This window comes from Notothenia rossii, assembly GCF_949606895.1.
Source record: "Notothenia rossii genome assembly, chromosome: 10".
NCBI lineage: Eukaryota > Metazoa > Chordata > Actinopteri > Perciformes > Nototheniidae > Notothenia > Notothenia rossii.
Genome location: NC_136908.1, coordinates 62,483,912 through 62,501,883, shown reverse-complemented (window position 1 = coordinate 62,501,883; position 17,972 = coordinate 62,483,912). Strand labels below are relative to the sequence as shown.

The window sequence follows — 17,972 nt, the reverse complement described above, 5'->3', positions numbered from 1 at the left end:
TTCCCTGCGTTCTGTTACCAGCTGCCTCAATATTTGGATATATTTTTAAAACAAACATAATTAGTACTTTCTGTTTTGACCTCTTAGTTGAAAGTGTTGGAGCTGCTGATGGAGAGTGACGCGCCCACACAGGAAGCGTCTGAGGATCAGTGTGTTCTGATCTCATTATGTGGGCTTCTCTCAGCGCAATGTTTATAGTTCCTGTCAGATAAGGTTGGGTTATCAGCCGCTGAGAAATGAGAACCTGATTGCTATTTATTGGCTTATCTCGACCGGATTTTCCACCCACTGACCATAGGTGGGAAGTAGTGGAGTACAAATACTTCGTTACTGTATTTAAGTACATGTTTCTGGTATCAGTACTTTACTCCACTACTTATTTTTCTGACGACTTTTTACTTTGACTTCTTACATTTTGAACCCAAATACCTGTACTTTCTACTTCTTACATGTTGAACTCAAATACCTGTACTTTCTACTTCTCTCATTTTCCAAACAGGCTGGTTCCTTTAGTCTGAATGTGTGTTTGGTGGCGTGATCATTATTATTTAGAGTCATTGCGTGCCTATTGATTTGAACACGATCCGTGTATCCATCATTTCCTGGTCTTCTCTAAAGAAGAGGGACCAATGAAAACGTTGTCATGTTGCCGTTGGTCACCATGGAAACATTCATTAGCTAACAATAACATTATTGTTCTATTAATATAAAGGGATGTCAGGTACTCTTTAAAACAGCTGCCGGTGGGCGTGTCTGGCGTGCGACCAACAACCAATCACATGAATCTCCCGCCCAGGACACACACGCACGCGGTCTGATTGGCTAGAGCTTGTACTGGCATATGATTTGATTGGCTGGCGGTTCCGTCGACGCTTGAAAAGTTGAACTTTTCTCAACTTTCTAGGCGAGCAACGGAGGCAAAGCGACGCGACGGAACCACAATGCAGTTCGGCAAAGCGTGACGTCACCCCGTTCAAAGTGAATGGGAAGCGTCTCCGTTGAAGCACGCGACGGGCCGTAAAGGATGTGTGTGCTTTTACCATCTCTGCCTCTGACACGAGGCGGGCATTTAGTTGTTGTTAAAATCGGCATCGTTTTCTCTCTCTCAGTGTTTCCCGTCCGAGGATTTTTATTGGCATCGTACCCAGCAGATATTCGGTGATGTTGTAGCCGTAAAAGTAGAAGTGTAATGAATAATTCTAATGGCTGACAGACATCATTAGTCTGAGCTCTGATTAGATCTGTGCTCTTCCTGCTGGGTTCATCTGCACTGATGGAAAAATACCCTTTTAATGACATTAAAAATGCAGGAAAATGCCCCATGATGGATGCATTTCTGATAAGCACAATGTACAGAACATCAGAGGAAAACAAAGAGATGATTAAGAGAACTGTATTTCAGTTGACTCTGCTTACTCTATAATGCATGAAGGAGTCAACATGAAGCTCTGAATGCTTTGACTCACATTATATTCTTAAAACATATTTTGAAAGATTGAATAAATTAAACTTTTTTTTTTAAATCTAATTTCTCTACCGCTACAAAGTTGTGAAAAACATCAAAAACCACTAAAAAATCTGAATATATTAAACAAAGCTCAGATTTTTAGACATTATGTTTCACAGGGAGCGCACGGCACCAGATGAGTTTAAAAGACAAGCGCCACCACCTCCTAATGATCATCCATTTAATTAGTAATACTGTATACATGGAGCACATTAAACAGTCTCACTAGCTCATGTTTGCTTTCTTTGTTAACTTAGTGATAGTTAATGACACAGATAGTGTTATAACCGTGGTTCAAACATCCATTAATGTCACTTTCTATGTGAATAAAGTCATTTTAATGAAAGTGAACAAACTGTCAGCTGTAAATTAGAATGTAAGTTGCTAAACTATTATGATGAATTATGTCTAAATATTTGTATTATATTAATAATAATTTACACAGAAAATGTTGGGTTCATCATTCCAGAAAAGACAGACAACTTCTAAGTTTAACTATCTATTGTAAAGAGAGCAAAACATATATATTACTTGGCCAAGGACTCATCACGTCTTGGAAATCACAGGCAGCAAAACTGTAATCTGTAACCACCATATCCGTAAAGAGCCTCGAACCTCGTGAGACAATACATTTTATTACACAGGGCGTTGCCCGTACATTTATGATTGGTCAAGACTAGCTGAAGAGATACCGCGGTTTAGACCTGGTTCTCTTTGGTTGGTGCGCAGACTCAGATGGAGCCTCTTGGCAACACGACCCTCCAATCAGCATTCGGCCGGCCTGTGGAAGTCCCTCCCTACTCTGGCACCATCATGTAATTTGTTTTGATGAAGCTTCTACAGAAAAATGGAATCGGCCCACAGGATAATTTCTAATCACTATTAGATTTGGCCCGCCGGTATATTGCACGCACACCTTCACTCCATCCTGAGGGTCTCCTCAGCTCAGAGCCTGAGCCCAAACATTGATGACCTTGCACCCAAGATGAGATGCCAAGTATCTGAACTAGCATCACAGAGCAGCACACTGAGTTTAATGGATGTTTCCTTCTGCACTTTCTCTCTCACGTCAACAGGGCATGTTTGGTTTCTCTTTGAGGGAAATAGTTTTGTTGAAGCTGTTGTTGACCTGTGGGAAAATGTAATCATAAGAAATGACTCTGGAAAATCTGCAGATAGAGCCATAAGAAATGAACCAACTGATTATTTAATGTTTAATGTTTTTTTATACGCAATAATTTAAGCTTTGTTAGTTCCAGCTTTAATATGTGCAATAACTTAATTTCAATAAGTTCTGCAATAAACGTTGAACCAGTCCGGCCCTCGACTAGTACCAAGGTTTGTTATAGGACCACCTCTCCACTTTTTTTTTTTTTAATCGCTCTAGCTATATTCTCCATTACGTATGGGGCATGTCTTCCCCTCATTCAAATAGCCCCATCATCTGCGTATAGAGCCCATTGGATGCATGTGTCTAAACATGTCATTAATCATGACGTTAAATAATATTGGACTGACTGCACTCCCTTGGGGAATACCATTTTCTATTTCTAAATAATTGGAAATATCTGCTCCAACCTTTACTCTAAATGTCCTGTCTGTTAAAAAGGCCCTTACCCAATTGAACATTCTCCCTCCAATACCCATTCTACTCAATTTGATCAGTAACCCATCCCTCCACATAGTCATACGCCTTTTCAATGTCAAAGTACACTATTGCCATTATCTCTTTCATTGTCAATGTTTTTCCCACATCGTTACTCACTCTTACTAATTCCCCATCCAGAGCTGATATTACCCTGTCTCTCCTCCTTCACGTTTTCATTCTCTGCTAGTAGTAAGTGCTGTTTTTGCTGCTTTTGAATATCACTCCCCATAATTTACTGCTGCAAGTGTCCTTACTAACATACCTGCCTTCTCTTTATCTGTCACTGCCAGCCTCTCCCCATCAACCAAAGCTGGGATTTCCTTTTCCCACTCATCTGCTTAAACATGGACCAGACATCACCTAATGTTACTCCTTTGCCAATGGTAGAACACAGTTCTCTCCATGTTCTCTTTTGTGTGTATTTTACTGTCCTTCGAGCAGCTGCCCTTTTCCTTTGATACTCTATAACATTATTTTGTGTCATGTTTTTCTTTAATTCTCTAAGTGCATCGTTTCGCTCTTTAATAGCCCTGCTGCATTCCTCATCCACCATGGCACCACTTTCTTGCTACCCTAAGTTGTTTTTTTGGGTATACTGTTCTCTGCTGCATTCAGTATATGTTGCGTTATTTGGCTTGTAATGACCTCTATGCTTCCCTCTGATGTTAGCAGGTGTACCGACTCCTCACACCATATCCTACATTTCCCCCAATCAGCTTTATCAAAGCATCACCTGGTTATTACACCTCCTTCCTGCATATATACACATTATTATTCATTTTAGTAAGCACTGGATAATGGTCACTTCCTACAGTGGAGTTATTCAAAACAAACCATTCGCATGTATGAACCAAACAGTTTGACACTAATGTCAGATCCAGGCATGAGACTTTCCCCCTGTGTACATCTGCTCTTGTGCCATGTCCATCATTAAGGCATACTAGTGTTCTTTCCTCCAGCATTTCTTCCACTATATTTCCGTTACTTTCTGTATGGTTGCTGCCCCAGACTGTTGTGTGCATGCATGTATGAGCAGCATTAAAACTGGATTGTATATTGGATACATAAGCTGTATTGGACAATGGCTTGGATTTAAATGCTGCAATAATGTCAGCTGTTTGAAACAGCTCTGTCGGCAGACGGACAGCCAGAAAACTAAACTTAAAGGAACAGTGAACATTATGCCTGTCAATTCTGACGTTACGTCAACAGATGGCGCTTATGGGATGGGATCTGTAATGGAAAAAAGGATTACCCAACACATGGCCAATAGATGGGAATTATTTATTGTAAACTGAAAAAACAAAATATCCTTAATTGCGGCTCCTACATTCTTAAAACCACTATGGTTTTTCTCCTGAGTGAACACGAAGATGTCTGTTGAGAGAACCTAATCTAGTGAAAGTTTTCCCACACTCTTCACAGCTGTACGGTTTTTCTCCAGTATGAATACGTTGATGTATTTTGAGTTGACTTGATGTGGTGAAAGTTGTCCCACACTCTTCACACCAGTACGGTTTTTCTCCAGTATGAATACGTTGATGTGTTTTGAGAGAACCTGATCTAGTGAAAGTTGTCCCACACTCTTCACAGCTGTAAGGTTTTTCTCCTGTGTGAACACGTTGATGTATTTTGAGACCACCTGATTGAGTGAAAGTCGTCCCACACTCTTCACAGCTGTAAGGTTTTTCTCCTGTGTGAACACGTTGATGTGTTTTGAGAGCACCTGATCTAGTGAAAGTTTTCCCACACTCTTCACAGCTGTAAGGTTTTTCTCCCGTGTGAATACGTTGATGTATTTTGAGAGCACCTGATCTAGTGAAAGTTTTCCCACACTCTTCACAGCTGTAAGGTTTTTCTCCCGTGTGAACACGTTGATGTATTTTGAGATGACTTGATGTAGTGAAAGTTGTCCCACACTCTTCACAGCTGTAAGGTTTTTCTCCAGTATGAATACGTTGATGTACTTTGAGTCGACTTGATGAAGTGCAAGTTGTCCCACACTCTTCACAGCTGTAAAGTTTTTCTCCTGTGTGAACACGTTGATGTCTTTTGAGATCACCTGATTGAATGAAAGTTTTCCCACACTCTTCACACCAGTACGGTTTTTCTCCAGTATGAATACGGTGATGTGATTCTAGAGCACCTAATGTAGCGAAAGTTTTCCCACACTCTTCACAGCTGTACGGTTTTTCTCCAGTATGAATACGTTGATGTACTTTGAGTCGACTTGATGAAGTGCAAGTTGTCCCACACTCTTCACAGCTGTAAGGTTTTTCTCCTGTGTGAACACGTTGATGTGATTTGAGAGCACCTGATTGAGTGAAAGTTTTCCCACACTCTTCACACCAGTACGGTTTTTCTCCAGTATGAATACGGTGATGTGATTCTAGAGCACCTAATGTAGCGAAAGTTTTCCCACACTCTTCACAGCTGTACGGTTTTTCTCCAGTATGAATACGTTGATGTACTTTGAGTCGACTTGATGAAGTGCAAGTTGTCCCACACTCTTCACAGCTGTAAGGTTTTTCTCCTGTGTGAACACGTTGATGTATTTTGAGATCACCTGATTGAATGAAAGTTTTCCCACACTCTTCACAGCTGTACGGTTTTTCTCCAGTATGAATACGTTGATGTACTTTGAGTCGACTTGATGAAGTGCAAGTTGTCCCACACTCTTCACAGCTGTACGGTTTTTCTCCAGTATGAATACGTTGATGTACTTTGAGTCGACTTGATGAAGTGCAAGTTTTCCCACACTCTTCACAGCTGTAAGGTTTTTCTTCAGTATGAATACGTTGATGTGATTTGAGATGACCTGATCTAGTGAAAGTTTTCCCACACTCTTCACAGCTGTAAGGTTTTTCTCCCGTGTGAACACGTTGATGTATTTTGAGATTACTTGATGTAGTGAAAGTTTTCCCACACTCTTCACAGCTATACGTTTTTTCTCCCATGTGAATACGCAGGTGGCTCTTTAAATGTACAGATGTTGTAAAGGATTTGTCACATTGCTGACAGCTGTGACGTCTCTCTTTTCCTTTTGGTTTCTAGAACAGACGGACAGAGAAAGAGAGAAAGTCAATCTAAAAAGCATAAATACACAAGTTAACACAAAGTTAAAAACTCACTTAATATAAACCTTGAGTTAACAAAATACTACTTATCAACTGTTTGTGTTTATATGTGTATTATAATTGATACAGTAATACAGCAATATTCTAACCAAAGTATATACCAGAGGTGGGGGACTCGAGTCACATGACTTGACTCGCATATTTTTTTACTTGAGACTTGCTTGACTAACATTGATAAAAGACTTGACTTTGACTTGGTACTCATGACTTGAGACTTGACTTAGGCTTGAGACAGACGACTCGAAAGGACTTTACTTTTTGAAATAAAATATATGCGTTTTTTTATTGTACGAAGCCCCTAGAGGGCAATGAAAGGGAAAAAAAAGAGAGAAAGTTTGCAGGAGAAAGTAGGAAGTGGAGCGCACAGGAGACAGCCGTTTCATTGCAGACTGCTATGTTTATGTGGGGAAATACATACATTATTGGAGATATATTTCAAACTCTTGTCATTTCGGCCAGGGGTGTAGAGTTCAAGCACCGGATCGGCAAAACAGGAGAGTCTGTGAACCAGTCTGCCTTGACCTATGTATTCATGTCTGTGAATCTCACAGTATCTACTGCCCACATCTGTTTCACAGAAGGAAAACCTCCTTCACTTCATGAAATCTCTGCAGCACCAGGAGGCAGTAACGTGTAACTCAGCAGAATCTGAGAAGAGCAGCACCAGCTGCAAAGAGCTGTGTTTACCTTCATTAGAACAGCTAACGAGCGACCGCAGGCTGCTACGACACACACACACACACACACACACACACACACACACACACACACACACACACACACACACACACACACACACACACACACACACACACACACACACACACACACACACACACACACACACACACACACACACACACACACACACACACACACACACACACACACACACACACACACACACACACACACACACACACACACACACACACACACACACACACACACACACACACACACACACACGATTTCAGAGCCCCACTCTCGATTGTTGTTCATGTTGAAAATAAAACTCTAGTTTTCATAACCACTGTCTTTTAACTGATTTAAATGCGGAAACTGAGATTATTCATCAGGATTTCGTAGGACTTGACTTGCTTGACTCTCACCCCAGTAACTTGAGACTTGCACATGTATGACTTACTCCCACCTCTGGTATTCAGGAGACAGAGGGAGACGGCCTCCTGTCACTGCGAGTCTCAGTATGCTCCGTTCGTCTTGTGTTTTGTTTTTTTGGTCTAATTATTGTCTAAACTTTGTCGTGTCTGTATGAAACGTCATTTTGAGAGACCATGCTTGATCCTGTGGATTACATGTGCCTTCTGCAGACCATGTCTGGCCAAACAACTTTCCAAGACACACCTGAGTGACAGCACGAACAGGTATGGCGAGGAGCCTCTACGCTGCTACAGCCGCGAGGCTATGCTAGAGCTACAATGCGATCGGCCTCCTACGAATACACCAAGCCACCTGTGCTCTTCGTTATTGGATGAAATCCCTCGGGAGCCGCTTAGAAACACCAGGAAAAAGAGACGAGGAAGGCGGGGAGGCGTTCAGAATTGCATACAGCGGAGAGTCAGCCGGCCACCACCTCCATCCATCACTCTCACAAACCTGCGCTCATTGAGCAACAACGTGGACACACTAAGGACATACACAAGGTACTGTCATCAATTCCTTGAGGCCTCTTTAGTATGTTTCACGTTGGCTACAATCTACGAAGCCTGAATCTCTCTTTGAAGTACCCGGATTCACCCTTGTTCGAGCAGATAGGGATGCGAACTCGGGGAAAACCAGAGGAGGCGGTATTTGTGTGTATATTAATGATCTGTGGTGCCGATCATACTCAGTAAAATGTAAAACCTGCAATCCCAACGTAGAAACTCTCAGCATTACGTTAAGACCCTTCTATCTGCCTAGAGAATTTGGGTGTATTTTACTGTTTGTTGTTTACGTGCCTCCCAGCGTCAGAGGACACTGTGTTCACGAGCTGCAACTCAGCCACCCCGATGCACCGGCAATAGTGCTCTGGGACATGAAGCAATGCCGCCTGGAGACTGTGTTACCTGGGTTCCAGCTGTATGTTAGGGATCACAGCAGGAAAGACAATATCCTGGACAGATGCTTCGTAAATGATGAAGGAGCCTATGTGTCGAAATACAGACCACCAATACTGAACTCTGATCATAATGTTGTGAATATGATACCAGTGTATAAGACCAAACTGGAGGGAAGTCAACCAGCGAAGAAAGTAATAAGGAAATGGACAAATGAAAGTTGGGAACAGTTGAAAGCCTGTTTTGATTGGACAGATTGGGCAGGGCTCGACATTAAGGACTGCCCGATGGCCCGGGGCCATCTAGTATTTAGCTCGGGCAATGAAGCCTCACCTGCTGGTTGCCCGATCGGGCAATGAAGCCTCACCTGCTGGTTGCCCGATCGGGCAATGAAGCCTCACCTGCTGGTTGCCCGATCGGGCAATGAAGCCTCACCTGCTGGTTGCCCGATCGGGCAATCTATTATGCCAGTATCATGCAGCTCACGGATTCAGTAATGAGTGACCCGACAGTATAACTAAACATATCTATAACTAGTTACGGTAGTTTGAGAGGTCATTAAAATAGCTCAGGGTATATGCAGGAATCCTGAAGTCAAATTTAATCCCTTTTAAGACCTTTTTTAAGACCCTTTCCATACATTTTAAGACCTCATCGCAACTTTGAGTTCTAACCGGTTACATTGGCAACCCACTTTACCTCACATTTACTATATTGATTGTAAGATAGCAAAACTAAACAGAGTGCAGACAGACTACTGAAGCCTTCTCTCCACATGAACTTCAACCTCTCTGTGAAGGTCAGGTTTAATGCAGTATGCTGCTTTGTTGCCTCTGTACTCTGTGCTCTTTCATTCCAGTAAAACTCCTCAGAAACCAGTATTTGACCAATAAACAAAACAATTGACAAAACTTTGAACTATGAAATATATTAAACTTTGGTGAGCTTCAGCGGGGTAATGCCATATAGGAGCTCCCTCACAAATACCCAGGGGTTAAATTGGGCTGGGGCTGTCCGGGGCTAAGCCCTGGCACATAAGACGATGCTCTGACGTCATCACCCTCACACATTTGTCATATGTTTACAAAAAAGGATATATATGTTAAGACTTTTCTCGTTCTTAATATAGACTATATTTAGGGTCTATATGTGTTGACTTTACTTTAAAATAGCAGATCTATGTGACCGGATATAGTTTGGCTTAGACCCCGGCCCCACGAGGACGCATACGGTAAAACGCATACGCAAACGCAAAAAACGCTTCCGTTCACACGCATTCGATTCATTAACGTGTCCGTTCACACTAGACCGCTGCAAATGCTGGAAACGATGTAGTACATATGTCAGGCCTGTAAGTGGCGCTGCTGCCGCCCGAAATACACCAAAAGCAGCGAAGAAGAACCCGGAGCATGGTTGCCATGGTTGCCCTTCTGTTTATTCTCCTCGGTGGACGGCGTGTTCTCCTGCTGTATCTCTCAGGTAGTCCACCAGCAGATGAAAAACACCCACCTCTCCGCCTCTTCCAAGGAACGAGGGGACCGTGCGGCAGTTTCCGTAAAAAAAATGTTCCGCCGGTCAACATGTCCGTTAAAGTTTAAATCTTCCGTACAAAATTAGGAAAGTGCCGGTCAGAGGTCTTCTTTGTTATTTATTGAGCTTTAAAACAAATTGATAACGACTCTGTTCTCTGTATAATAATATAATAATATTTAATAAACGGTGACTGCCTCTCTTTTTCTCCCCCTCTTCTGACAGCCCAGCAGCAGCAGGAGACGTGGGGAGAGGGAGGCGGGCTATTTCATCGTTATCAGAAAATGATCATATAGGGCACACACGGAGCCGTTGGACCCTCAGAGCGTTGCGTATGCCGGTCTTCCCACCTTGGGACCCGTTACCGTAGTCGTTTATTTCCCCCCCCCCCCTCACACACACACAGAGCGGAGCAAGGCAACGAAACTTAAAATAATAAGCAGCATTTTACGGCGCGCTATGCATGGGGCCGCCTTGTGGGGTTTCCCGACATGTCGTTTCAGTAAATTAAAGGGTGTTTCATGTTGTCGTTGCTGTGGGACTTCTTAATACCTTGGAAAATGCCATTTAATACTTTTTAAAAGCCTTAATTTTCGCTAAATTGATTTATCAACTTTTAATACTTTTTAAGACCCCGCGGACACCCTGTAGCTAAGTTTGATATTCTAACCTGAAGAGTGGGTTTTGTCCGCTCACCGCTGCATGTGATCATGCAGAGCTGCATGTCGACTCGTCAGCAGCAGCTGATCTCTCTCTCCCGTTAGATTAGACTTCACTCGCGTTTATGTCCATATCGATCAGATCCAGCTGGTTCTAGCTAATGATATGACTACCTGCTTATTAAAAGACACCTAAACAATAAGTGTCGCTATGCAATTGGGTGAGGCCACAAAGTATAGCGCAGCATTATGCATTTGTTTACATGCCCACCGGAACCCCGAGGCATTACCAACAGATCAACGCACAATCAACCCATACAGGACATCTCTTTCTCCACATTAAGTGTTAGCCATTAGAATTGACTATTCTTGTCTGTCACATACTCTTCTTGTCTGTCACATAAGTGGCGCAACTGAAGCGGTATTGCGCTAAAGGGACATTATTTTGACCGAAGAGATTTAGATTTGCCGGCTAACGGGAACTCTGACGTCGCCATTTTGTATGCTTCACGGATGCACTCGGCTCCTCTCGACTGCTGCTCGGGTCTGCTTGGTCAGCTTCCGGATGAGGAGGCATTCATTCGACCAACTTACAGTAGATAACATTACAAACATTTTTAATAGGGGCCATAATAGTGTAAATAATGGTCGTTTTGGCAGTTACAACTGAATGTAATTTTGTTCTACTTTTTTCCAGATGGAAAGTGTCTTGACCAACAACTTAAAGAGCAACTTGCAGTTTTTTTTTTTTTCTACATTTATGCTTAAACTTGCTTGAAAATTGCAATTAAAAAAGTGAATGCAGGATTTGATATGTTTTACGAGACATAAGGGCAGGAATTCAGAGGGAAAGGAGCAATTTTGAGCTCTAAACGGCTTTTTTTTAAGGTCATACGTCAAACGCGTCATATTACATCACGCAGGGGACACATCTCCACTCTCTGACCGCGGGTATAGTGGAGTTGCCTTGAGTAGAGCGGTTTTGTTTTAAGGAGCTGGTATTTTCCGGTAGTTTTACATTGTATTTTACCATTTGTAATCATGGTGAGCTTGTGTTTGTTCAGGTTGCACAAATACCAGCCTGTCAGGACATCGAGTCCGCAGTAAAAAGGACCGGAGCTAGCGTTCGTTCCTGGGTGCGTTGTGCATCCACCTCCCTGCAGCACATACTCTCCACAGCTTTATCAGTAAACCGTATTACTTCTCTCTCCCCCCCCCCCTTCGCTGCTCTCTCTCTCTCCCCTCCGGTACACGGCACCGTAAGACTAGTGTGGTGTTGCATTAGGCAACGCTGTGGTGGCTGTACTGCTCCAGCCGTCTCCTTTGTGTTTGTTTGTTTCCCCCTGTCTGTGTTGTCTGTGTGTGCGTGGTGGCTGTCACTCCTGGCTCCCGGCTCAACCTCCACTCACCTGCTGCAATCAGCTGTGCACCCTCCCCGACTACACACCTGCTTTCCATCAAGCCATTTACAACGGCATATCAACGGAGGCTCCACAACCTTTCTCCGCCAGATCTTCAAGTATCAGCCGTATCTCGCGTCTCCCCTCCGGTACACAGCACCGTAGTGTGGAGTTGCATAAGGTAACGCGAGATACGGCTGATACTTGCGCATTAGTTTCTGTTATGGATCAGTATCAACAGTCCTGCCAGTAACGTTACTATATTATCAATACTACTTTAGTTATAGCCTGATATATGATAGCTAACTTTACAATGTTGTGATGTGACGTTAGCTAACATTCTGGAGCTAACGCCGGTCACTCACTAAGACAGCTGCCCAGTTCTCCACTGGTTCTCCTTACACCACAGCTCCATTTCTCTCCGATGGCCGTTATTTCTTCTAATCTTTGGCTGCTCCTGGTCTCTTGGACGCCTAGCAGGCTCATAATTATAAGGTTGTGGTCCGTCATATGCATTTGAATATTCATGTTCAACTTCTTCTGTGTCGAAACTAGCATTGGGATCCATGTTTATTAATACGTTACACCGGCCGCTCTCCCCCTTGTGTCCCCCGTGTTACGTCACACGCGGGAGGTCACGTGCCGAGGCTTTTTTATGCGGAAGTGAACATTTCTTACAAAAACGACGCCAGATGTCACTGTAGTGTATATTTCTGTATATCTTTTTGAAAATCTAGTGTATTCATCATTTTCATACACATTTATTCACAGGTGTCTCTAACCTGGAAGTTGCTCTTTAAGTATTTCTTATAGCTATGTAGGGCATGCAAGCGAGCAAACACTAACAAGAAAAAAAAAAAAGAAGTGAAATGAAGAATAAAATTGAAATTGTACAATATAATATTGTGGTGGTTCATCTTATAATTCAGTCTAGAGAATGCACCAGACAGCATCTACAGTAAGACCAGCAAAAATCTAAATTTTCTAGGGGAGGCCCCCCAAACCCTTCGTGCCATTTCGTCCACGCGCATTTTTCAGGGCAATCTCTATTGGGCTCAGGGCCATCTGTAAATTAGCTTAGATGGCCCACAGGGCCACCTCCCAAAATCCTTAATGTCATGCACTGGTGGGACATTTTTCAGGAAGGTTCACTAGATGAAATAACTACTGTTACCAAAGACTATATTAACTTCTGTGTTCCCACTAAAGAAATACAAATCTATCCAAGTAATAAATCATATGTGACTAAGGACATTAACAAAAAGTTATAAAAACCAGGAAAATAGCTTTCAAAAACAAAGACTATGGAGCACTTGAACAGACAGAGAGCTTTTGGGAAATGCTTTTAAAGCCAAAGACTCCAAAAAAGTGTGGGACACCATGAGAACCATGACAGGAATGACCTCTTCAGCTAAACCTATTGTGACGGACAAGACATACTTGATCCATACCAATTTGCCTATAAGCAAGGGGGTGGTGCTGTTGCTACTCTGGTTCATATCATTACTAAACATTTAGATAAACGTCACACCTATGCAAGAGCCCTCTTCCTAGACTTCTCAGCAGCAACACAATACAAGCAGACATCTTGGTGTCAAAAATGGCCAAAATGGAAGTAAATCCATACCTGATTTACTGGTATGCCTAGGGATGCATACCGGTATCCGGTATTACCGAAATACCGGTTACTGGTGGCTACGGTATACCGTACCGAAATCAGATCCGGTTTCGATACTTTAAAAAAAAAAATGTATATATATATTTTTTTTTAAAGGTGAGTCCGTGGCCCGTGATGGCGGGTGTTATAAATTAGATTGCATAATCGTTTTTCTTCATATTTTATGTATTTTTCATTGTTTGTTCAATACTAGAAAGGTAAAAGTCCCACAAATGAACTGTGATGGGATTTGTTTTCTCTCACCAGTGAAGGCAATTGTTGATTTTAAAGATGAGATTTGTTTGTTTGTGCAATGCCGAGATCTCATGACCTTTATTCTATTATTTATTTGTTCTCTAGTCGAATCTCAGGTTTAACATTAATTATAACGGTGCTATAACGGTCTGCTTGCATTGACAAGATGTGCTATTCACGCGGCACACCTGATGGCGGGTGTTATCAAAGATATTCCATAAACGGTTTTCTTCATATTTTTAATGTATTTTTCATTGTTTGTTCAGAACTAAAAGGTCCAAGAAGTCCCACAAATGAATTTAATATTCATTTGACATGTTAACTATATCGTAAAGCGCTTCATGGGAGTAATTGTGGGATAATACATTTTCAAAGTATCACGATATGTATCGGTTGAGTATCGGTATCGTTCAGTGGTATCGGTATCGTGAAAAAGTCAACTATATGCATCCCTAGGTATGCCGCTTTCCTCACCAGTAGAGAGCAACTTGACAAAACCCTGTCATCTGCCATCACAACCAATGTAGGGGCCCCCCAGGGCTGCGGGAGTTCAGCTGTGCTCTTTACTCGCTTCTGTTAGCTTTTTTTGATGACTTTACTGAACTGCTGTCTATAGTGTGTTTTGACTTTGGCCGTCTAATCATCGTTGGTGATTTTAACATCCATGTTGACAACCCCCAGGACAGAAGGTCTAAAGAACTGGTTTGTGTTCTTGATAACTATGGACTGACTCAGCATGTGACGGAGCCCACGCACAATAAGGGGCACACTCTGGACTTAATTATCTCAAAGGGGCTGAATATCTCTGAGGTTGTGGTGACTGATGTTGCACTCTCTGATCATTCCTTTGAGAGCTATATTTCTGTTCACACAAATGTTCAAAAAGAGGTAACCACAACATATTTAACTGAAAACACTAGGGAAATGTTTACTCAGAATGTTTCTTCCACACTTGCCCCTACTAACATCTCGGTAAATCAACTAGTAGATCATTTTAATTAAAAAAATATATATAATATAGATGCCATTGCTCCAACTAAGGTAAAGGAAGTGATTGGCAAGAAAAGATCTCCTTGGAGAAAGGCCATGACCGTGAGAACAGAAAAAAGAGTGTCGAAAATTGAACGTAAGCGGAGAAAAACAAATCTCCAGGTTCATTTTGAAATCTATAAAAGAGAGACTTGGCTTTTATAATTTGGAATTATAAATTGCACTGTGTCACTACCCGATCTGCAGCCCTGCCCTATCTGCAGTGCGCATGTGCGAGATAGTCCGCCATATTTGACAACTCCATACGGCAACTCTAATAGGACATTTGACACAGTGGCTTTTGGAAAAGCATAAAAAGAACACTCAAAAAATAAGACAATATTAATCTGAACGAGAGAGATGAGTTATTGTTATTACAACGTGACTTCACTATTATTGAACAACTCCTTTTATCGGGTCATTTGATTGGGTTAAGTACATTGTCAGAATAAGTGAGAAATGGATTTAACTTCTGTTAGACAGCTATCATACACACTGAAGAAATATTAACTGAATGTATGCAATATGTATGGCATTCATCATTTATATCTAATTACATCAACTGTGAACGTCCTTCATTTTATTTCGAATAACAAAATATTTTAATAAAGATATTTGAGACGTTTATGCATACGATGCAAATCGGGCAGCCGTCTAGACGTCAAATGTCATATTAGAGTTGCCGTATGGAGTTGTCAAATATGGCGGCATCTCGCACATGCGCACTGCAGACAGGGCAGGGCTGCAGATCGGGTAGTGACAATGTGAACCACAAACCCAACATCAGCCGTTAGCTGTTAGCCCTCAGAGCTCACAGCTCCTCATATCTGTTCAGAAACTAGACAGAAGTTAAACGAGCACAAACCACAGACTGTCTGTGTCATGGCGAATAAAGTCGCTGGTTTATTTATGTCTGTATATGGCGTTCCGAGCTGAATAAGGGCGTCAAATGAAGGCAAGACGCCCGCCTGGAGGAAACGCTGGAATTAGGTATATATTGTGATGAAGTGCAAACTGACCTGAGCTCCAGGGGTCTCTCTCTTCTTCTCCATGCTGCTCATCATCTGTCCTGATGAAGACCACAGAGCTGCTTCATTATTAATATAATACAAATATTTAGATATAATTCATCATAAACTGTCAGGAGTGAAGAGGAGGAATTCAAAGAGTTTATTCAATGATATGTTCTATTTCTAGATGCTTATATGTAGTGTTGTATCACATCACGTGCAGTGCCTTGTCTCATCTATGCTGCTGTGACGTAAACATGTTCCAAATTGATCCATTTAGTCAATGTGATGTTAAGCAGAGGAGAAAATTATAGAAAGGTCAGATAGTTATTAACGTTACATCCAAATGACTTTAACCATTACGATATAAAGTTGGTTTTCTGTGTAAATTGTTATTAATATAATACAAATATTTAGATATAATTCATCATAATCTGTGTAGCAGCTTACATTCTAACTTACAGCTCACAGTTTGTTCACTTTTAATTCATTAAAATGACTTTATTCACATAGAAAGTGACATTAATGGATGTTTGAACCACGGTTATAACGCTATCCGTGTCATTAACTATCACTAAGTTAACACAGAAAGCAAACATTAGCTAGTGAGACTGTTTAATGTACTCCATGTATACAGTATTTTCTGTATTTTGTGTATTCTTTAGATACTCTAGTGATATGTGTCCTGTGTGTATACTTGCTGCTAATGCTTCATTTTTATTATATCTTATTGTATCTTTTAAATATGTTTAACTCGTGTAATGCCTGAAAACACTTCTGCTGTGACACAATCATTTCCCAGTTTAAGATAAATCATTATTTAAATAAAGTATATCTATATTTATCTAATGAGCTAAACTGCCGCTTAGCTTAGCGTTAGCTGCTAACTGAAGAACCCCATTCATTTAAATGGGGAAAATGCTACGTCACGTGAATGGCGATGCTAATAAGCATATATTTAAAACCATATCTATGGTAAAGAGCACCAACACAACAACTCAAACCGTCTTAAAGACAACTGGTGTAATAAATAACTAACATAAAGTGAGCTGAGCATTACAGATCAACTGTTACTCCCCCAGAGCCGAACTGGAATAATAACTTTAGCTGTTAGACGATAGCTGTTAGCTGTTAGACGATAGCTTTTAGACTTTAGCTGTTAGACGATAGCTTTTAGACTTTAGCTGTTAGCCGATGGCTTTTAGCCTTTATTTAAAGATAGTTTGAGACTATTTTTGGCGCACATTTTTTTGGCGCACATTTTTTGTGAGTTTCTTTCTTCCAAGATTACAGCTGTTGTGTTGAATAAGATAACTTCTGATTCGTGATTAACTGTAAGCTAAGTTAATAGGTGTAAATACACTTAATGAAACCTCTGCAGGCGTTTAATCCACTCACCTCTGCTTTTCTCCTTCTTCTTCTCTCGTTTTTCTTCTTCTTCTTCTTCTCTTGCTTTTGGCGGATTGCAAACAACTGTAAAGGTGCATACCGCCACCTACTGTGCATGAGTGTGAAGGTCCAGAGTCTGAAAACCGCCCCCTGCTTCCTGTCTGTTGCTAAGCAACATGAAAATGTTCCACTCTGACACAACGTCTGTGTCCTTCTCATCATTACTCTTCTTTCCTGAGAAGTGATAAACGTTTCTGGGAGTGGACAGATTTTGTCACTAAGATGGAGCTGTAGAGCTATAAAACTTGAATTGTGTGAATTTAAAGTTGAGATTAAGTTCCTGTTTTAAGGTCCAAGCGAGGGGGGGTGTCTTTGTTTGTGTCACCAAATCTACTTTCAGTCTTTTTGCATATTTTTTAACACATTTTCTGTATTTATGTGATTCCTCTGTTTTAATCCCCTTTAAGTCCTTTTGCTTTCTAAGTGCTTGTTTTGTGTATGTTTTAGTACTTCCTCCTCTCCTTGCAGTAATTCAGCTTCTCTCTGATGGATGTTTCTTTAGTCATTTGATCATGGAAGTGGGAAGGGGGGGTGCTGAGGGGACTGCAGCACCCCCACCTGTTGGCGGAGAGTTGTAACTGCAACGCCAAAAAGTTCACTAAACAAATCAATACAAAAGTTTTATTTTGAG

General features: G+C 41.5%; 1 protein-coding gene across 1 annotated transcript; it reads right to left on the bottom strand.

Annotated features, from left to right (window-relative positions):
- Positions 1 to 4,422: 4,422 nt before the first annotated feature.
- On the bottom strand, positions 4,423 to 17,379 carry LOC307021982 (uncharacterized protein). Its single transcript, XM_079654549.1, has 3 exons — positions 17,291 to 17,379; positions 15,902 to 15,951; positions 4,423 to 6,205 (listed from the first exon to the last, which is right to left on the bottom strand). The coding sequence occupies exons 2-3, from the start codon at positions 15,944 to 15,946 to the stop codon at positions 4,499 to 4,501; spliced, it is 1,752 nt and encodes a 583-aa protein (XP_079510675.1). The 5' UTR covers positions 15,947 to 15,951; positions 17,291 to 17,379; the 3' UTR covers positions 4,423 to 4,498.
- Between the last annotated feature and the right edge of the window lie 593 nt (positions 17,380 to 17,972).